The following is a 22,354-nucleotide window of genomic DNA, read 5'->3' on the forward strand; positions in this document are numbered from 1 at the left end:
TCGAAAAATCTCGATTCTTTAGTAACCTGCTTAAGCTAGAACGAATATGTAGGCTGTAAGCAAATAAACGTAAAGAAGTAATTTTGAGAAACCTAAAATATATTGAACAAGATTAGAAAATCGAGAAACCTAGAAAACACCACCGAAACCTGGATAATAGACTCGACAAGTCTTGAGAAATCTCGAAGGTCGAATGCAATGCCACAGTATCACTGAGCAGCCTAGAAAGTGCTGGAAAATTTTTGGGACGTCTAGAGATACCTAGAAGATTCCATAGGATCTTGAAAATTTTTGAGACGCCTATAGAAGCCTAGAAAAAACGGAAAATGTCGATGCTTTATGAACCTACTAAAGCTAGAGCGAATATGTAGACTATAAGCAATGTAACATAAAGGAGAGAGACTTTTGAGAAGCCTAGAAAAACGCTGAGAAACCTAGAAAATACCACAATTTTTGGGAATTCGGGAGAAGTCTAGAGAAAGCTAGAAGATCGAATAGAATACCGTAGCATCTTTGAGAAGCCTAAAAGATTTCGGAAAATTTTTGAGATGCCTAGAGATACCTAACATTTTTTAAATTTTTGAGAAGCCTAGAATACCTCGAAAAATTTTTAAGACGTCTAGAAAATATCACAGACTTTTTTAGAATTTGGGATATCCTAATAGGCCAGGATAATAGGCTGACAAGCCTAAAGAAACCTAAAAGATCGAATAGAATGTCATAGAATTTTTGGAATTTTTAGAAAATCCCTGAAAATCTTTGGGACGCCTGGAGATACCTAAAAGACTTTTTTCTGACATAGAGAAACCTTTTCAGAAGCCTAGAAAAACTTTGAAAAACCTCGATCCTCAGCAACCTGCCAAACCTAGAGCGAATATGCCCTGTAAGTAATTTAACGTGAAAAAAAGTGAGCTTTCTCAAACCTAAAAAAAATCGACAAGCTTAGAAAATTGTTGAGAAACCTAGAAAACACCCTAAAAATGTTGGGAGTTTAGGAGAACTTTAGAAACCTGAATAATACACCGGACAAGCTTGTAAAAACCTAGAAGATCGAATGGAATACTAATATAATATCTTTAAGAAGCCTAGAAAATTCAGGTAAATTTTTGGGACACCCAGAAAAACCTTTTGAACAACCTAGAAAAACCTCGTAAAATCTCGATCCTTTAGGAACCTCCTAAATTTAGTGCGAATATGAAGACTAAACAATTTAACGTGAAAAAAAAGAAATTTTGAGAAATCTAAAAAATATTAGATACCTCAACCTAGAAAATCGTTGAGAAACCCTAAAAAATTTCACAGATTTTTTGTGAATTTGGGAGAGCCTGAAAATCGTAAATAATACATTTGAGAAACATAGAGAACACACTTGAGAAACCTAGATAATACACCTGACAACCCTAGACAAACCTAGAAGATCAAATGGAATACCATAGTATTATTCTTGAAAAGCTTAGAAATCCCGGAAGATCTTTGAGACGCCTAGAAATTTCTAGAAGATTGCATAGGATATTGAAAATTTTTGGGACCCTAGAGAAACCTAGAAAAACCTCGTAAAATCTCGATCCTTCATGAATCTGCCAAACCTAGAGCGAATATGTTGACTAAACAATTTAACGCCAAGAAAATGGAATTTTGAGAAACCTAAAAAATATTAGACAAACTTAGAAAATACTATAGAATTTTTAGAAATTTGGGAAAACTTAAGAAATCCAGAAAATAGATCTGATAAGTCTTGGGAAACCTAAAAAGTCTCGGAAAAATCTTTGAAACGTCTTGAGATACCTAGAAGATCGCATAGAATTTTTGGGAGGCTTAAAAAACCTCGGAAAATCGGTGATTCTAAACTCAGCATTCTAAGAAACCCAAAAATTTCTAGAAGCTTGGAGATCTTAGAGAATCGTAAAGAACTGAGATACTGAAACCTAGAAAATCGTTGGATTCTGACCTTCTAACTCCTTTTCTAGCGAATCCAAAGTCGCAGAATCGCGGGCAAATGAGACTGAAACTCGCACTTTTCGTCGATCCATGAACGTCCCATTTATGGCCCCCAAATTCCTTAGGGACCTTCCAGGACTCTCATTAACTGTCTGTCTAAATGCAACAAAACCGAAGCAAGAGCGGGTAAACGTCTTCGATGCCCATCCTTTTGTCATTGTTTTTCCAATTTGAAGCAAATTGTTCTCCCCCCCACGTCCCCGCCGCAACTATGGATCGCTTTTGTACCAGGAGCAGCTAGTTAGCGACTAACCGTCTATGATATCGCATAATAGAACCTGTCCGTCCCACACAGGTAAGTGGAAGAGGCCGAAGAGTTAAGTGAAAGTGTTACCGGCGCGAAGGCCTAGCTCGCCGAGGTCCGTCTTGAGTTCCACAGCTGATCGCGGCGCCGCACTTTAAACCGACACCACTTCGAAACGCCGCCAAGAGCTGCGACGAAAAGTGAAAGGGGTGTTATTTAACCGACGCCGCGTCCGCCGCCTCCGACGCGGGCTAGTGGTGTTCACGGTTCGCGCGGAAACGGTGTTCAAAGGTGCATGTGCGGACGGTGATGTAAGTATTTGCAAATTATTCACGTGTTGCGTGTCAGGGTTTTGGTGGTGCAGGGGTTTGAGGGTGAAGTGTGGAAGTGGAGGGAGTGGGTGGTGAGATTTTCGGGGCCTTCGGAGGAAATTGAGAGTGGGATTTGAGTTGAGTCATTTGGCGGTTTTTGGAAAAGTGGACTGTTTTGAGATGTTGGAAGCAGATTAGTCATTGTTTTGATGATTCGCGCTGTTTGCGAATGACAGTTTTTTATTTTAGCTTGAAAATGAGTCCAAATCTAGTTAACTAGGGGTTAAAATATTTAGTTTTTAATAAAGTTGCTCGAGAATGAAAATTAACAGAATTAGGATCCTTCAAAAAAAGTATTTTGACTCCTGTTGAAAATAACATTTTTTAAAAATTACGTCTGTAGCTCTACCATTTTGAAATTTGGTGGAGTTAATAAGCAATTTAAAAGTAGTAACTTTACCAAATTTGATTGCTCTACAACAAAAATTGACAGAATTACGAATTTTGTTTTTTTTAAATTGTAGATTTTAGCTATTTCTGAAGATAAAAAATTCTAATATTTGTGTTTTCAATTGTGAAATTTGGTGCAGTTAATAAACTGTTTAAAAGTAGTAACCTTCCCAAATTTCGTTGCTTCCGAAAGAAAATTGGCAGAATTAGGAGTTTTATTCAAAAAGTAATAGTCAATTTTGGTTCCTGTTGAAGATAAAAATTTCTAAAATTTATGTCTGTCGCTTTCCAATTTTGAAATTTCGTGCAGTTAATAAACAGCTTTAAAGTAGTGACCTGCCCAAATTTTGTTGCTCTCGAGTGAAAATTGATAGAATTAGGATTGTTTCTTCAAAAAAAATTTACATTTTGGCTCCTGTTGAAGATAAAAATGTCTAAAATTTGTGGATTTACAATTTTAAAATTTAGTGCAGTTAATAAACAGATTAAACATAGTAACCTCCGCAAATTTCGTTGCTTTAGAACGAATATTGGCAAAATTAGAAATTTTCTTCCAAATAATTGTGGATTTTGTCTCCTGTTGAAAATAAAAATTTGTAAAAATTGTGTTTGTTGCTCTACAATTATGAAATATGCTGCAGTTAATAAGCAGCTCAAAAGTAGGAACTTTCCCAAATTTCGTTGCTCTAGAACGAAAATTGCTAGAATTAGGAATTTTCTTCAAAAAACATTGTAAATTTTGGTTCTTGTTGAAGATAGAAGTTTCTAAAATTTGTGTCTGTTGTTTTACATTTTTGAAATTTGGTGCAGTTAATAAACACCTCAAACGTTTTAACCTGTCCAAATTTTCGTAGCTTTAGAACGAAAATTGACTGAATCAGAAATTTTCTTAAAAAAAAAATGAATATTTTGGCTCCTTTGAAAATAAAAATTTCTAAATTTGTGTTTATTGCTCTTCAATTTCGAAATTCGGTGCAGTTAATAAGCAAGTCAAAAATAGTAGCTTCTTTAAATGTTGAGGCTCTCAAACGAAAATTGGTAGAACTAGGAAATTTTTCCAATACAATTTTAGATTTTGGTTCCTGTTGAAGATAAAAAATTGTAAAACTTGTGTCTTTTGATCTACAATTATGAAATTTGGTGTAGTTTATAAACACTTTAAACGTAATAACCTCTACAAATGTTGCTCTAGAACGAAAATTGGCAGAATTTGGAATTTTCTTCAAAAAAAATGTAGATTTTGGCTTCTGTTGAACATAAAAATTTCTAAAATTTGTGTCTGTTGCTCTATAATTTTAAAATTTTGCGCAGTTAATAACCAACTCAATAGTAGTGATCTCCACAAATTCCGTTGCTCAAGAACGAAAATTGCAAGAATTAAGAATTTTATTCAAAAAAAGTTGTAGATTTAGGCTTCCATTGAAGATAAAAATTTCTAAAATTTTTTCTGCTGGTTTTTAATTTTGAAATTTGGTGCAGTTAATAAGCAACTCAAAAGTAGTAACCTTCCCAAATTTCGTTGTTTTCGAACGAAAATTGGTAGAATTAGGAATTTTTATTTAAAAAAATTGTAGATTTTTTGTCTTGTTGTAAATAAAAATTTGTGTTTTTTGGACAACAATTTTGAAATTTAATGCAGTTAATAAACAACTCAGAAGTAGTAATCTCACTAAATTTGATTGGTTTACAACGAAAATTGGCGAAATAAAGAATTTTCTTTAAAAATATTTCTAGATTATGGCTCTTGTTGAAAATAAAATTTGTGTCTGTTGCTCTTCTATTTTAAAATTTGGAGCAGTTAATAAACAGCTTAAAGGTAGTAAACTTTCAAAATTTCGTTGCTCTCAATCAAAAATTGGCAGAATTAGGAATTTTATTAAAAAAAATTGTAGATTTTGGTTCCTGTTGAAGATAAAAATTTCTAAAAGTTGTGTCTTTTGGTCTACAATTTTGAAATTTGCTACAAACAAAAAACAGCTCAAAAGTAGTAATTTCCCCAAATTTGATCGCTTGACAAGGAAAATTGTCAGAATGAGGAATAGAAATAGAAAATAAAACAACGATTTAGCATGTCCTTAAAGCCGCCATCCTCCCGAAGATTTCTATAATTACCAATTTCCCATTTTCTCCAGAAGCATATCACCTTTCCGCGCACTTAATTACAACCGCCTACATGCCTAACCGTGAGCTATGACTTAATATCTCCTCTAAATACCACACGCTTTTCAATATTACCGGTATGCAAATTCGTCTAATCACTATTGTAGAAACAAACAATCATTTGTTACCACACGCATGAAACAAAATCCCTGACGGCTACACCATTAACTTCCGTCTAAAAATGACACTTTAAGTACAGCCTGTATATATAGGTCACTTTGTCCATTATCGATCTGATTAAAGATAACAATTGAATGAATGCGAATTTCGCAATATAAATCAAAGTGGGCACGAAAGGCGTTGTTTCAAGTTGGCACCACTGGAGGAGAGTTTTTTCGACCGCCTGTACATCCTAATTTGAATAAACGTTAGTTCGCTTTTAATTTCGACATCAATAACCGTAAAAATTCGTTAAAATTCCAGTTATTTACACAAAGTGCTGTCATAAATCTGAAGAAAAAACTATATTTGTCCGAATAATTTGAAGTTGTGCCCAACCCACTTGATCGTTTCTTAATCTTATGATAATGCGGCAATGTGCGCAAACACAGGAGAACATTATTAGCAAACAATTAAACAATAAATCTTTTTTTCTGCTTGAGCAAACATCGGAATAATGCTAACTGTGAATTCAAACAAAATATTGACGTTTTGCACAAGAAAAAAATTATGATTGATGGGAAGTTCAAACGTGTTCAAGATCAATAAGCGACTTTGTGATAATTTTTGGTGACATGACAACAATGGAAAAATTATCTAGGGGAGAGTGGGGACTACATTTTTTGTAGGTGGCATTCAGGATGTGCTCAGGTAATTGCTAATTAGGTACCGCGGTTTTCTAAGGCGGCCTTGGTGAAACAATTGATCAAATATTCTTAGTTTTTTTTATTAAAATATTGGCACGCGTTATTTGAATGTAAATGAGTGTTTACGGCTGGTTATAAACACAAAAGTTTGCTCAGCTGTTTATTTGATACGACAGCATCCATATCGCATTTCTTGATAAAATCTGCGTCTCCAGCAGCGTTCGCGAATGTGTGACAGGCCTTGGTTTAACAAATTGCTTTTTCGTGCCATGGATGAGAGAGAAGAGAGTGGATAATGAAAAATATGTTGAGAAGAAGAAGGAAACATTTTCTAGGAATGTATAAAATTTTCAAAATTCTAAGTTCACTATAATGAAAAATTTCTAAAATTTGTCTTCTATGCTCTACAATTTCGTAATTGGACACAGATAATTGTTTAATTTTAGTTTAGTTTAATTAAGAAAATTAAAGCAATAAATAAAAAAAATCGAAATTTCAAGTTTATCTCTAAAATGAAAATTTCTAAAATTTGTATCAATTAATTTGAAATTTTGTAATTGTGTACAAATCATAAGTCAATTAAGAAAAGTAACATACACAAATTTCATTGTTCTAAAACAAACTTAAGGAAAATTAGAGCAATAAATACAAAATTGGCAAAAGTTCTACATAGTTTGTCCCTCAAATGAAAATTTCTAACATTTGTATTAAGCAATCTAAAATTTTGTAATCTCACACAATTAATAAGTCAATTAATAAAAATAACCTCCACAAATTTTATTGTTCTAGATCAAAAATTAAGAAAATTAGAGCATTAAATACAAAATTTTCGAAATATCTAGTTTATACCTCGAAAAAAAAATTCTAAAATTTGTATCATGTATTTAAAAATTTTGTAATTTCGTACAATTAATAAGTCAGTTAAAAAAGGTAACCTCCACAAATTTCATTATTCTAAATCAAAAATTAAAAAAAATAGAGCAATAAATACAAAATTTTCGATACTTCGTACCCCGAATAAAAATTTCTAAAATTTGTATCATGCTATCTAGACTTTTGTAATTTCGCACAATTAATAAGTCAATTAAAAAGAGTAACGTCCACAAATTTCCTTGTTCTAGAGCAAAAATTAACAAAATTAGAGCAATTATTAAAAATTTTTAGAAATTTTAGTTCATCCCTGAAAATATATATGTATATATTTTTATTTGTCTGGATACTTTAAAATTTTGAAATTTAGCACAATTTCTCTCTTTTTCTAAAGCAAACTTTGTAATTTGGCACATTTAATAAGTCAGTCAAAAGGAGTAACTTCTATAAATTATATTGTTTTACCGTGAAAACTACTAAAGTTAGACGAATAGATTTTTTTTTCAAATGTCTTTTTAATAACATTTTTTAAAATTTGTTTTTGTTTGCTCTAGAATTTTGTACTTTGGTACAGTTAATAAGTCAGTTAAGAAGAGTAACCTCCACAACTTTTATTTTTCTAAAGCGAAAATTAACAAAATTTGAATAATAAATACTTTGTCCCTAATTTTTAAAACAAACCAAAAATTAGAATGTTGTATTTATTGTCCTAATTTTGTTAATTTTTGCTCTAGAACAAAAAAATTGATGGAGGTTATTCTTCTTAAATAACTTATTACCTGTGTCAAATTACAAAATTTTAGAACGTCAGGGAAAAAATGAAGAAATTTTTGTTTGATAGATGAATCAGAAAATTTGAAAATTTCGAATTTTTTGCTCCAATTTTGTTAATTTTTGTTTTATAACAATAAAATTTGTAGATGTTCCTTTTCTTAAGCTACTTTTTAAGTGTGCCAAATTACAAAATTTTAGAACGCAAGAGACAAATTTTAGAAATTTTTGTTTGAGGAATGAATCGGAAAGTTCGAAAATCTTGTAGTTATTGCTCTAGTTATGTTAATTTTTGATCTAGAACAATAAAGTTTATTGAGGTTACTCTTCTTAACTGACTTCCTAACTGTGCAAAATTGTAAGATTTTAGAGCGCAAGAAATTTCGTAAATTTTGTATTTATTGTTCTAATTTTGTTAATTTAAAACATTTAAATTTTTAGGGGTTTCTTGAATCAAAATTTCGAAAATGTACCGTCAAAACAATAATAGAAAGGCGTTCGTTTCGACATGGCGAAAAACTTTGTATTGAGCCCAATAAAACCTCTCTTCCAAGACGTAATAAACCCAAACTCATAATTCCCTGAAATCTTGCCGAATCTTTCAGCCTTATAAATATCGTGAAATATCAGAACCACCTGCTGTTAATAGATAGTTGTTGATATTGCAACAATAGCTTGGTATTTGAATATAATTGTTGGCACTTTCAGCGTTTTTCATCGACTTCGTGACTCCACTTTTTCAGAAAAATCGCCACAAAAAACGCTCGTAGGCGTGTATGTGTTTATAGTTCAGCCAAGTTGGTCTGAGCTACCATAAAAGCATAAAAATTTGCGGGCTACCGCAACGGGACAGCTTCAAAAGATTCTCAAGTGCACATAATGAGGGTTTATTTGCTCAAGTTTGCACCCTGCGATAAGAACAGCATCCCTAAACAGGCCAGATGTCTCGTCATAAATGACAAAATACCGCAAACTGTCCGGTTGCGGTTGCCGTCTAATTTTTATGATTTTATGGTGGCTCAGACTAACTTGGCTGAACTATAACATATTAAATCATCGCGATTTAGAGGTTTCCATATTAAGAAAAACTGGTAACGGAAGTGGTTTTTAGAAAAAAAAAGTTAAAAAATGAGTTTAAGTGAAATAACACGTTTTAACATCTCGTAATCTTGTAATTTATAACAGGTGTGATCTGAAACTGAAAGTACGAGGATTATGTTGTCAGGAAGAAGTATAGAATATAAATGCCGTTAAATAGCCGCTTGGGGGCAGATTGGCGGCGACGTATGGAAAGAGAGAGAACACGTCGTTTTTATGGAAATTTCGCCTTGACCCTATCGAAAAATATCGATTAAACGACAGCGATGGAGGAAAAATTCTTCAGGATTTACATATCGTATCAAATTTCAAATGAATTCCCATAATTATGTTAATTCCTCTGTAATTAATTATTTAATTGAAATTAACGTTTCTGAGTATTGTAGGAGTCATTCGACATCTGTTCTTTCCAATTAGCACACATTGCAACAAAGGTCTCGAGCTCTGATTCTCCATAAAAGCACGAAAAAATCTCTTTCCCATGTTTGGATTAACGACGCGAAATTTTCCATCGACACAAAGCGCATGGAAATTAATCGCGATTTTATTGCAATTAATTTCGGTGCATTCCAAGTGGTTTGTTTGGATGAGAATGCAATTCGTGGGCTCGGGAATGGCGCTGAATTAAGGTCAAGGCGCGATAATTGCGATCCGGGGAAGAATTTCTTTCGTCTCTTCATCTGAAATGCTAATTAGCTCGTTTCAATTTGTCGGTTATAACGCCGTTGAATAACTAAACTAGTCGAAATTATAAGCTTTTCACACTTTACTGAAAGTTGTTTTGATTAAAAATTTCGTGCGGAGATTTGGAAAGGGGGTTAACGGGAATTGGTACTTCCGTGGTGCTAATTAATGTTGCAAATTTGTTATACAATTTGGGCTTAGATAATACTTTTTTTTTGAAAAGTCGTGGCGGCATGCCATTCTGGAAGTTTCGTTTCATTTTAAAGAAGAAAGTTTGGTTTTGGAGCATTGGTCGTGGAAATTATTTTACTTATTAGATGCGCATATTTACAAAATTAGAGCAGAAAAAAATATTTTTCGTATTTTATTTTCATTGCTGTAATTCCTAAGTTTTAATCCCATAGCAGTCATATTTGTGAATATCACTCTTCTTAAGTCACTTATTAACTGTGCAAATTTCTAAAACGTAAGAGACAAATTTTTGAAATTTTTAATTTTAGGAATGAACTAAAAATTAAAAAAAAAATGTAATTATTGCTCTACTTCTCTTATGTTTAGCTCTAGAACTATGAAATTTTTGGGCGTTACTTTTCATAATTGGCTATTTAATTGTACGAAATTACAAAATTGTAGATTGCATGATACAATTTTTAGAAATTTTCGTTTGAGGAACAAATTAGAAGTTTAGAAAATGTTGTATTTATTTCTCTAATTTTGTTAATCTTCGTTCTAGAACAATAAAATTTTTTGGTGTTACTTTTCTCAAATGACTTATTAATTGTGCTAAATTTCAAAATTTTAAAGTAGCCAGACAAATAAAAATATATATATGTATATAAAATTTGTAATAATTGCTCTAATTTTGTTAATTTTTGCTCTAAAACAAGGAAATTTGTGGACGTTACTCTTTTTAATTGACTTATTAATTGTGCGAAATTACAAAAGTCTAGATAGCATGATACAAATTTTAGAAATTTTTATTCGGAGTACGAAGTAGAAATATCGAAAATTTTGTATTTATTGCTCTATTTTTTTAATTTTTGTTTTAGAATAATGAAATTTGTGGACGTTACTTTTTTTAACTGACCGATTAATTGTACGAAATTACAAAATTTATAAATACATGATAAAAATTTTAGATTTTTTTTTGAGGTATAAACTAGATATTTCGAAAGTTTTGTATTTAATGCTCTATTTTTCTAAATTTTTGCTCTAGAACAATAAAATTTGTGGAGGTTATTTTGATTAATTGACTTATTAATTGTGTGAAATTACAAAATTTTAGATTGCTTAATACAAATGTTAGAAATTTTCATTTGAGGGACAAACTATGTAGAAATTTTGCCAATTTTGTATTTATTGCTCTAATTTTCCTTTAGAACAATGAAATTTGTGGATGTTACTTTTCTTAATTGACTTATGATTTGTACACAATTACAAAATTTTAAATTGAATGATACAAACTTTAGAAATTTTCATTTGAGGGACAAACTAGAAATTTCTAAAATTTTGTATTTAGTGCTCTAATTTTCTGAGTTTTTGCTTCAGAACAATGAAACTCGTAGACGTTACTCTTCTTAACTGACTTTAATTGCTCGAAATTACAAAATTTTAGATTGCATGATACGAATTTTAGAATTTTTTTGAGGGATAAACTAGATATTTCAAAAATTTTGTATTTATTGCTCTAATTTTCCTTAAGCTTACTTTAGAACAATGAAATTTGTGGATGTTACTTTTCTTAATTGACTTATGATTTGTACACAATTACAAAAATTTAAATTGAATGATACAAATTTTAGAAATTTTTATTTAAGGGACAAACTAGAAATTTCGAAAATTTTGTATTTAGTGCTCTAATTTTCTGAGTTTTTGCTTCAGAACAATGAAACTTGTGGACGTTACTCTTCTGACTTTAATTGCACGAAATTACAAAATTTTAGATTGCATGATACGAATTTTAGAATTTTTTTTGAGGGATAAACTAGATATTTCAAAAATTTTGTATTTATGGCTCTTATTTTCCTTAAGCTTACTTTAGAACAATGAAATTTGTGGATGTTACTTTTCTTAATTGACTTATGATTTGTACACAATTACAAAATTTTAAATTATGAATTTTAGAATTTTTTTTTGAGGGATAAACTAGATATTTCAAAAATTTTGTATTCAATGCTCTAATTTTCTTAATTTTTGCTCTAGAACAATAAAATTTGTGGAGGTTTCTTTTCTTAATTGACTTATTAATTGTGCGAAATTACAAAAGTTTAGATTGCATAATACAAATTTTAGAAATTTTACCGTTTTAGAGCAAAAATTTACAAAATTAGAGCAATAATAAGTTTAGAGTTCGTCCCCCCAAATGAAAATTGCTAAATTTTGTCTCTTTGCTCTAGAAGTTTAGTACATTTGGTGTCGTTTTAAAGCCAATAAAGTCGTCTAGAACCCAGATTTTTCCTAAATTTTCGTCCCACTCCTAGCTTCTCAAAATTCCCACAAAACGCGCTCCATAACTTTCATTTTTTCCCACTCGCTATAAATTTAAAAAATGACAGTTTTATTTTATTAGCACCTCTTAAAAATCACTCCAACTTCCATAAAACTAAGACCCCGGAAAAGAAACAAAAAATAATCATAACTCGTATCCACAATTTACGATCTAATCTCAAATCCAATAAATAACTGTTAAGCAACCAAAACTTGCCTAACTCCCAATAATTATTACTAATTATGCCCAGAAAACCACACGCCAAAAACAATCACGAAGCGAAATTATCCGACAGTTGTCCCATAAATTACGCGAGTACTAGACAAGTCCCAACTGTACAACTTGTACTTAAGTGGGAAGATCACGTGGGAACTTACAATTATTAAAAATTGCGAAACTAGCAGGCATAAAATCTTTCTTTTTCAGGTTGGCCATCCTGCACGGACGTCGTAGAGGGAGCCGTTGACGGTAAGAAACTCATCCAAGTAGGCGCTGGGTCAACAAACCGTCTTTGTTTTTGCGTGCGCCACAAGGCTCCACTTCGGGTCCTCTTTTATTTGAGTTTTGTTGACTTTGAGTTCGATTTATGTCTCGACGCCTAAAAGGATTTACGGGTTTAATGCCAGCGTCGTCAAAACAAAGACCAAATCGCCAGCTTCTAGAAAATCCAGTTCGCGCTCAACAAATTTCGATCAACTCCTGCAAATATAGTCATTATGTAGGCGAACTGGAATGAGACAAGTCGCGAACAGATAAAACCAGCTCATTCACGTATCACCATTTTTCTCGAAATAGACAGGTGTAAACGCTGCATACGTGGAAAATGACGCGTCGGTCAACATGGGGTCCGAAGCGGGGCCTTGCGGGAATTCGACGGTGGCGCCCCGGCCTCCACGAGATGGGCTCCGCGGCGCCAACCTTACTCCAAATCGCCTTGGACTGGTTGTCCAAATTTGGTATTATTTTGCACAGTTATTTCATCACTATCAAAGGCGCAATGTTCGTATCAAAGTTCCGAGTCCTCACCTTGGACTTCTGTGACGCCGCGTCGGCCGGATTTAGCTCGGGTGCGGCCTTGACCGGATTTGGCCTCTCTGGAAGAGGGTGCACACATGCACAGCATCAAACTCAAGTCTTTTTTACACAACCAGAGACGGCTAAAAGGGTCTGCAGAGAATCAATGCACAACTATAAATTTCATCTAAGCGTTTACGCTTTCTAAAAATGTGCACATGAATGCCATAAACGCGCTTGCATATGAATTGCGCGAGTGACGCAACCGAATTAGCATTCGAGCCGCGAAGGAAGAGGTGCACCGCAAGGAGCCGCTTCTGGACCTCTTCTATTCAACGCGTTTTTCTTATTGCTCTTGGTAACTGAAGAAAACCAGCTTAATTGCGCTAACGACTTGAATATTCAGGTCAACATTTCTTCTTGCGCCATCTTCAATTCTCGTCCACTTGAGTTATTGCGTTCTTGCAGCTATCCAGCCATGGACTCCCGGATCGGCTTGGACTTCATCGTGGAGAATCCCGAATACATCAGGAAGTTGGCTGCAGCTCTCGACACCCCCAACATCACCGTCAAGAAGCAAGTCTTCGAGCTGCTGTCGGCGCTATGTGTGCACAACGAAGAGGGTCATGCTCGCGCCCTTGACACTTTGGAGCATTACAAGGTCCATATGAGTCACATTGTTGCATTACAGATAATTGACCCCCAACGCCGCCATCTGCCCGATTTTCTCTCCAAAATCCGCTGTTAAGTGCTGTCGAAACGACTTTACGACACTCCAAAGAGTGTGTTTGAGGAGAAGTGGGCGTTTGTTTGAGTAACATTTAGAAGGAACGCGCGTTTTGGCGTTTGTTTGAGGGAAAGCGTGGATTTTGGAGTTACGAAACCCAGGCGCGGTGGTGTTAATGAGAGAATTCTAGACCTTGCTCTTTCTTAACCTCAAACTGTCAGTACTACCAACATAACTCTAATTTCAAAGCCTCCTTTTGCAGAAACTCAAAGGTGAGAGATACAGACTGAGCGTCATCGTCCAAGAACTAGACCGAGCCACGGCTGTGGACTACCAGACGGCCCTCGTCGCCTTCATCAACTGCCTCATCATCTCCACGCCGAGGCTCACGGACAGAATCCGAAGAAGAAACGAATTTATCGGTACGTGTAAACACCGAAAAATTCTAATTGAATAGTCTTGTCTTGAGATTTCTCCGTTTTTTTGCGCTCCCGGCGGACATTCTTCGGATGATTAGATCAAATAAACATATTTAATGGTTTGTACTTAAACATTCAGTGACGTTCGTTTCCTTAAATGGTTGGGAAATGCTTCCCGGCTGGGGAATTTACGCAATTTGTTGACACCGCGTCTTCGATTTTCGAAATCTAGTGGCAGCCCTGCTTGCCAAAGTTTGACAGACTTCAACAAAATATTAATAGTGACGCTTGTTTATGGCTTCCCTAATCGATTAAATGGTAATCTGAGACTTTGAATTAATTATAATAAAACGATTAGTCTGCGGCTACAAAAACGCGATTAATATACATAGATATAGGCTGGTCCGAAATAACAGTACCACAGGTGGACGAAAAAACTCATTTTTTCTCCGTGACTCACTCATAACTGTCTAATTTATTTAAGAAAATCATATCTCGGATCTGTCTTGTGGCCATAATTTGACCCCATTTGCATAAAACCAAAATAATTTATCCAAACGAGGCGCGGTCTCACAAATAGAAAGATAACATCAAAGTCCCAGCTCTTAGAAATCTCATATTACAAATTTATTTTTTAATAAATATTAATACGACACGATTATTAAATTAATATGCTAACAGACTCACTAAATTTTTCTATCGTCTGAGTGTCACTTACAAATGTAGTTAACACGATTTATAATTTATTCGCCAACATTGTCGTTTCATGTTATGATAATTTTGTTTTTTAGACCAAATGTTTGGTGACCATGCTCTCGTTCGTTTATTTGATGATGGTTATCACGTTTAATGCGCAATTAGTTGAGTCATCGACAAGCAAAAGTTGATGGTAATTAAGGTCTGTTGGCAGCACTGATACTCCGAATTGAAATTCAAACGTCATTTCGAATTCCACAGCTTCTCTGATTCTTTTATTTTATGACGGCCCTTCGCTGCATTGTAATGTCGGAGTTCTGGGAATTTCGGCTTTCGTCAAATATTTGTATTCATGAGAATGTTTTTTCCAGGATGTCATCTGCTTCCGGTGCTCAACAACTTAAGGTATGTGGATGTTCGTCAATTTTGAGTCACGTTTCCATTATTGGTTTAACGAACTGTACTTTTCTGGGGGGTTTTACCGGTTTAGGTTGCCGGAACTGCCGAAAAGGACAGTTTGACACACTTTCCGGCCATTTTGATATTTGATGCAACCAATAATACGCCGTGTTTCAAAAAGATTTTTATCTATACACCTGTGATTTCTCGTAAAAATTAAAAAATGCCGCTTTACGAAGATAATGATTGGAGTGTTAGTTGCATAACCTTCAAATACTTCAAAAAAAATATTATCTAGGGGATAAAACTGACGTTTCCATTATTGGTTTAACGAACTGTACTTTTCTGGGGGGTTTTACCGGTTTAGGTTGCCGGAACTGCCGAAAAGGACAGTTTGACACACTTTCCGGCCATTTTGATATTTGATGCAACCAATAATACGCCGTGTTTCAAAAAGATTTTTATCTACACACCTGTGATTTCTCGTAAAAATTAAAAAATGCCGCTTTACGAAGATAATGATTGGAGTGTTAGTTACATAACCTTCAAATACTTAAAAAAAATTATTATCTAGGGGATAAAACTGACTCAGGCTTTGCTTAATTTTGCTGTTTGTTGTTTAACTTCTGTCCCTATTGGCGATTTTAACGTTTAACAAGTGACACTATTGACAGAAGTGACAGGACTAGCACAATGCGAGCGGCACAAAAGAGATGAAAATCATTTTGAAACACCCTGTACAATCTCAATTTTTTTTGTAAGAAAATGCGCGGAGGCGGAGCCGGAGCTCGCGGTGCAGCTGGACGTCTTCGACGAGCAGCGCGAGAGCGACGACGCGCAGAGCCTCCAGGGCCCCCACGGCGTGGACCTCAACTCGCCCCTCGATGTCTTCTACGCCATCCTCAAGCAAGTCGCCGAGACCCCGCAAGAAATCCCCTTTTTGAGTATCCTTCAGCACTTGCTTCGCATCGACCCCAAAGACGCCATCAGCGATATTATTTGGGACACTGCAGAGCGGCTTATCCACCGCGCGACTCTTTTAGAAAACCGCGAAGATGCCGCTCGTCTCTTGAGGGCCCCCAGCGCGCAATCGAAATTCTTCTGTCATTGCCATCTTCGCTCTGAATCTAGTCTGACGAGAAGACAGTCGTTGAACACGCCCCAAAGTCCGCAACCTTTACCTCCGCCTCCACCTCCTCCGCCGAATATTCCAGCTCCGCCTTGTATCCCGCCTCCCGTGCCTGCGCCGCCGAAGGCAACCACGCCCAAACCGCCGCCAGAAAGTGATACTGTGATAGTGAAGTTACCGCAACAGGAGATCCCGGCGCCGAAGATTAAGATGAAGACGTTCAATTGGAATAAAATCCCGAATAATAAAGTTGTGGGGAAGAACAACATTTGGACGCAGGTGGCGTGTAGTCATCAACATTCGCCAATGGCGGACATGGATTGGTTAGAGATGGAAGGGCTGTTCTGTCAGCAGGCTCCGCCCACACAGAGCACCAATAGTAGAGGACGGGAGGCGGGGTCTGGTGATACTCTCGATCGGAGGCTGAGGAAAGAAAACTGCGAGATCACGCTGTTGGATGGGAAGAGAAGTTTGAATGTTAACATCTTCTTGAAGCAGTTTCGGAGCTCCAATGAGGATATCGTCCAGTTGATTAAAGATGGTGAGCACGACGACATCGGCGCCGAGAAGCTCAAAGGCCTTCTGAAGATTCTACCAGAAGTTGATGAACTCGACATGCTGAAGTCCTTCAACGGAGAGTTCAACAAGCTTGGAAACGCTGAAAAATTCTTGATTCAGCTCACGGCGCTCTCTAAGTACTCCTCTAGATCTTCTTAATCTTGACTTAACTCTTCTTCTTCTAGCTACAAGTTGAGGATTGAAAGCATGCTTCTGAAGGAAGAGTTCGCGTGCAACATGAGCTACCTCGAGCCCAGCATCAGGTCCATGATTCTAGCCGCCCAAGGTACCATCTCTGAAGAAAAAACTTCTTGTTCTGAGTCTGTGTTTTAGATCTGATGACCAACAAGCCTCTCCAAGAGGTCCTGTACATGATCCTCGTCGCTGGGAACTTCCTCAACGCGGGCGGGTACGCAGGAGACGCCGCGGGAGTCAAACTAACATCTCTGCAGAAGCTGACGGACATCCGCGCCAACAAACCCAATATGAACCTCATCCACTTCGTGGCTCTGGTAAGTTGCACCACCTCCCAGAAAGACACTACAGAGACTTTCAGCAAGCAGAGAAGAAGAACCCGAAGCTGCTAACCTTCACGGAGAACATCAGCGTGCTGGAGGACGCCGCCAAGTAAGTTCTTCGTCTTGGTTAACACCCTTTGACTGTTACTTTTCCAGGACGACAGTGGAGCAGCTCCAGAACGAAATCAACGTCCTCGACACCAGAATCAAAAAAATCAAGAAACAGATTGAGATGCCAAGCACCGAGTCCGAGATTAAGAACCAGATGACCGAGTTCCTGCAGGTTGGTACCACTGCTTCTAACTTTGTCTATATATGGTTCTTTGTTTCAAGATGGCGGAGCGAGAGGTGTCGAATCTCCAGCAGAGTGTGGAAGAGCTGGAGCGGGTGCGCACACAGCTCTGCGAGTTCTTCTGTGAAGACACCAACTCCTTCAAACTCGAGGAATGCTTCAGGATCTTCCACGGGTTCTACTGCAAGTTTAGACAAGCGGTTGGAGACAACGAACGACGGAGGATCCAAGAGGAACAAGCGAACGCCCGGCGACGCCAACGAGAAGAGCTCCTCGCCACCAAACGCAGACAAAGTAAGTGTGGTCCTCGTGTTCTTCCCGTGACTGCTTTTTTTTTGTAGTGGAGAGTTTGAGCGGCGCCGCCGACAACGAGACCCCTTTTATCGACCTCCAGATCTATGACAGCAGACCTGGTTTTCCAATGAAAAAGGTAAGATCGCAACTCTTCTCCAGAGACTTTAACTTTGCTTCAGGGGTGGAAAACCACCAACGGAACCTCCGAAGACGAGTTGTCTTCGGTGACGGGTTCCCCCTCGCTGTCACGCCGTCGCCTGGGCTCGTTCAACGGCAACGGGGACTCCATCAGAGATGAGCGCTCCCCTGATATTACCCCCAACGGAAGTCTCCGAAGACGTCGCAGCCGCGTCTTGTCCGAAGAAGACGAAGGTAACCTCATGGACTTCCTACGAGCTTCCGGTCAAGATAGCAACCGCGAAAGGCGACTTTGGGGAAGCCTCGACAGGTCGTGGTCGCGCAAATCCAGAGGTGGCAGCCAAAGAAAGCGCCCGGCTCTCCTGGGGGCGGATTTCACCTCCGACAGAGAACGGCCGTCATCGCCGTCGCCACTAAGCGAATCCAAGCCGATTGTCGTCGAAGAAGAGACAAAACCGAAGGAGCTGCGGCAGAAGATCGAGTCGTGGCTGCAGGCGAGTGAAAGCGACCAGAATGAAGAGAACAGGCGACAAACGAGGAGGCTCACCAATCGGAGGTCGCTTGAGATGGACTCGGAGAGTGAAAGAAGCAGCACTTTGGACACCTTACCGGAAGGTAAACAGGTCTACAGCGGGAGTCAGTCGAGTTACCGGAAGGTGTACCCAGCGTGGGAACCATCGAAGACCATCGACAGTACGGACGTGGTAAGCGCCATGGAGGCCGTTGAAGACGCCCAACCACAAATCAAAGACAAGTCTGCGTGGAGAAAATCCACGCTGAATGTCGCCAACAGCACTGAAGAAGCCAAGGATGACGCCCGAAGACTGTTAACACTACCGGAAGACACCAACGACCGCAAGAATCTTATAAGCTCTCTAGGTGAACGAAGCCCCACCGACAAACTCACTCTCTATATCGTAAAACCGGGGGACACCCCTAAGACTACGTTGGGTTATGTTCCGCGCCGCCTCCGCGACGCCCCCGAGGACCAACCCATCAGTAATAAAGTCGAGATTGATCAAGACAACATCGAAACTCCTCCTGCGACTCGTAAAGTTTTCATTCCTACTCCTACTGAGAAAAGGGAGCCGACTCAACCCAGTCCGTGTCGCCGCCTCATGGGCCGCCCCCGCGACTCCGTGCCCAGCCCGGATGAGCCTGAACCCACCCCCGTGCTAGGCGACGGACAATTTGATAGGTTCTCAGCAGCGCGACGAACCCGTCGTTATAAACGCAGCACGGACAACAACGAATCAGAAGCCGAGGTTAAGCAAGAGACGAAAGACGAAGATCCAGAGGCACGCCTCAAGGCGTGGCAAGACAAATTGAAAGCCAATCCTACTGACGATGGGCGGAGTCACAGAAGGTACCGCCACCAAACTGGAGTGAACCAAGACGACGTAAAAATGGCGCTGTTGAACGAAAGCACGAAGATCGACATTCCAAGGAAGAGCAAAGAACATGACAATGACGAAGGCTTTGAAGAGAGTCAGAGTTTGATGTCGGAGTCGCCCAGTCAAGGGGCGTCCTCTGGAGGTAACTACGAGCCCGAAGACTCCACCCACATCCTCATCACGGATTTTAGTAAATCCAAACCAATGAGAATCCCCTCTCTTGAAAACAAAAGCGTTGATTCGACAACTAGTAGTGAAGCTCCTCCCACGAACAAGACTGTGAGGAAAGCTCCACCCAAATACGGGCGGAGCTTGGAACGAGGGGCGGTGACAAGACGCACCGTGCAAGAACCGCCGAAGAAAAGTGTGATTCCTCGCAGAAGCGAGAGTTTCCGGAAAGTAGAGCCACAGTCGAACGTTCAAAGATCGAACTCGAGGAATAGTATAGTGAGCTCCCGGAGCTCGATCAACAGTTCAGCGTCGACGAGTACTGTAAAGAAAGCACCAGTGAAGAGTACCGTGAAGACTCCGATTGCGGGGAATAAGACCGTGAAGCGCAGCCCCTCGACGGGGATCACCACAGGGACGAAACCTCCAAGACCGATGTCTTTTATGAAACCAACGACGTCTAGCTCGACCAAAATACATTCCAGCACTCCGGTGCCAAAGACTGGTACGTACTTTAGAACAAAATAGGCCGTCAAGTTGGCAATCATTTCATTATCACTAGTCAAAAGTGCATTATAGGATAAGTGAGAGTTTAGGTTGGCACGCGTGGTAACCAGTGCCCAGTAAAACACGCAAATAAAAAAATATTTTATTCATCTTATCTACGTTTTGACAGTCTCATTTTCACGCAGTATTATGCCAAATCACAATAAAAGACTAACTTAACTCACTTAATTAGGTACCAACATTGCAGCATCGAAACTTAGTGGAGACATCTTATATTTTTATAATTGAACTAATCACTAATGACATATTTATTTGTTACCAAATATTTACTTGTAGGTAATACATCTTTTATTAAACCTTTTTTTATTTTTCTATGTAAAATTTCTCCCCGTACCACTCCCGATGCTCATTTAAGTAGCTAAAACAGTTCCCTGTACACTGCCAACTTTACAAAAAAAAACTTACTCAACAAGAGAATCCACGTGCTGCAATATCGTCTTCCATTTATTCTCCTCTATGTTGGCGGCGGTTAACAGTTCCGGCAACTTCACAAAAAGACGAGTCAAATGAACAGCGCCGTACACTAAACAAGGGGGCGGCGGCTGCTGCGTGTAAACGTGCTCAGGTAAGAGGCGACACGACGGTGACCGAATTAGGGGATTTTCGTTGTCAGTACTACCAAAACAATTAAAATACAATGTTACCAACCTACGGATGTTACCTAGAACTGGGTTTTGTCTTCGCTCCTTCTTGGTGAGAGTTTCCGTTGACAACGCCTTCACTTTTGCTAGATCTAAGACTTCTTTTCCGTTGTATGGCCTGCTGATTGTCGTTCTGGTAGTCTTCTTCGTTTAAATTATTCGAGTATGTGATGTAGTCCATGTAACTGTTGGTACTACTGTAATTTAGTTAGAGGGAAATTGGAGCAGTGTTACCAACCTTAATTCGTCCTGATTGAAACTGACCGCGGAGGTGTACGCTGCTTGTTTTGTCTCAATTTGATCCTGTTCTGGTTTGTACAACAACAATTCATTGACTGTGTAGTCGAAATATATCCTTAATCCGTCCAAAACCTCACTACAAACCGACAAGCTACAAAAACAAAAGTTACTAGAAGGTACTAAAAACCCACGAGGTTTCGTACTTCCGTTGCACATCTTCAGGTCGTCGCTTCTGGGAACTGAAAGGGTACCGATGCCTCGCGCTGGTTTTCTCGCTCAAATCAGAAATTTGCGTGGTGGCGTAGTGTCGCCAGTAGCCCTCTAAAATATTAACAACGTTGGGCTCCGCTGGAAGCTTCAGCAACTTATTTTTCGTGGTGATAAGACAGTAGTCTTGTTCAAGACAAGCGCGGAGTTCCGGGGTCAGTTCAATGGGGAGCGTGTCTTCTTCAATAGAAGAGTCTTCTTCAGAGCTACTGGTGACTTCTTGTCCATCATCCGTGTCCATTCTCGGGGGGCTGCTGGAGCTACCGTCATCAGACGAGGGGGCTGTGCTGGTTTTGCGGTTGTGTTTCTTGCGGTCGCGGCGGTATAAGTAAGCCCCTCTAGAAGACAAAGTGAAGATGGGGGGGACTCTAACAGTACGACTTACAATTGTAATTGAGATTTATCGGCGAGGTCTTTCTGTAATTGTCGGTTTTCTGGAGTGTCTTTCAGGACGTATTCTTCGCTCACGTATCTATCCCAAGACGAGTTCCATCCCTTGAAAAAACGCGTTAAAAACTGCGTGAAAAAATTCGGAAAAAATTACCTGGAAGTGGATTAGATATTCGACGGATTTGCGTCCCCTGTGGTCCTTCGTGACGACAACGTCTAAAACCTATCGCACAATAACAACAAATCGTATTGATTATTGAGGTTATGTTCGCTTACTTTTGAATCGTAGAGAACTTTAGCTTTTGTCGGGTCTGGCTCGTAGCATAGCACTCTTTCGTTTTCACTGAACTTCACTTTGATACCTCTGGTAGAAACCATATTATCGTATTTACAGTAATTTAATGGTATTTTGTAATTGTACACTTGATAAGATTGTTTGTTGACATTCTTGTCATTTATGACATTTGACGATAGGTTGGTATCACATGTCACCAGTTTTATTCTTGTTTTGTCGGTTTCTTTGATAAATTCAATGTCGATTATAAAAGGGGCTCATTATTTATTGATTATCGATAGATACGAATTTAATTATTGACGGAAGCGCCTGGAGTCGGTGCGCATGG

General features: G+C 38.2%; 2 protein-coding genes across 4 annotated transcripts; one reads left to right on the plus strand and one right to left on the minus strand.

Moving 5' to 3' along the window:
* Positions 1-2,503: 2,503 nt before the first annotated feature.
* Positions 2,504-20,493, plus strand: form3 (FH2 domain-containing protein formin 3). Its single transcript, XM_088033722.1, has 13 exons — positions 2,504-2,553; positions 12,307-12,348; positions 13,363-13,555; positions 13,884-14,043; positions 15,108-15,141; positions 15,898-16,959; positions 17,008-17,108; positions 17,156-17,334; positions 17,379-17,449; positions 17,497-17,623; positions 17,674-17,926; positions 17,974-18,062; positions 18,106-20,493. Exons 3-13 carry the CDS (start codon positions 13,373-13,375, stop codon positions 20,152-20,154), a joined length of 4,308 nt encoding a protein of 1,435 aa, XP_087889848.1. The 5' UTR covers positions 2,504-2,553; positions 12,307-12,348; positions 13,363-13,372; the 3' UTR covers positions 20,155-20,493.
* msl-3 (male-specific lethal 3) lies at positions 20,264-22,275 on the minus strand. Of its 3 annotated transcripts, none has more exons than XM_088033727.1 (8): positions 22,008-22,275; positions 21,886-21,954; positions 21,727-21,836; positions 21,278-21,679; positions 21,073-21,225; positions 20,855-21,019; positions 20,599-20,808; positions 20,264-20,551 (listed from the first exon to the last, which is right to left on the minus strand). In XM_088033727.1, exons 1-8 carry the CDS (start codon positions 22,107-22,109, stop codon positions 20,497-20,499), a joined length of 1,266 nt encoding a protein of 421 aa, XP_087889853.1. In that variant the 5' UTR covers positions 22,110-22,275; the 3' UTR covers positions 20,264-20,496. The 3 variants fall into 3 exon arrangements, with proteins under 3 accessions (XP_087889853.1, XP_087889852.1, XP_087889851.1); XM_088033726.1 differs by having other exon boundaries at positions 20,855-21,028; XM_088033725.1 differs by having other exon boundaries at positions 20,855-21,031.
* Positions 22,276-22,354: the final 79 nt, after the last annotated feature.

This window comes from Gnatocerus cornutus, chromosome 4 (genome assembly GCF_029298725.1).
Source record: "Gnatocerus cornutus isolate USDA-ARS CGAHR chromosome 4, icGnaCorn1.1, whole genome shotgun sequence".
Lineage (NCBI taxonomy): Eukaryota > Metazoa > Arthropoda > Insecta > Coleoptera > Tenebrionidae > Gnatocerus > Gnatocerus cornutus.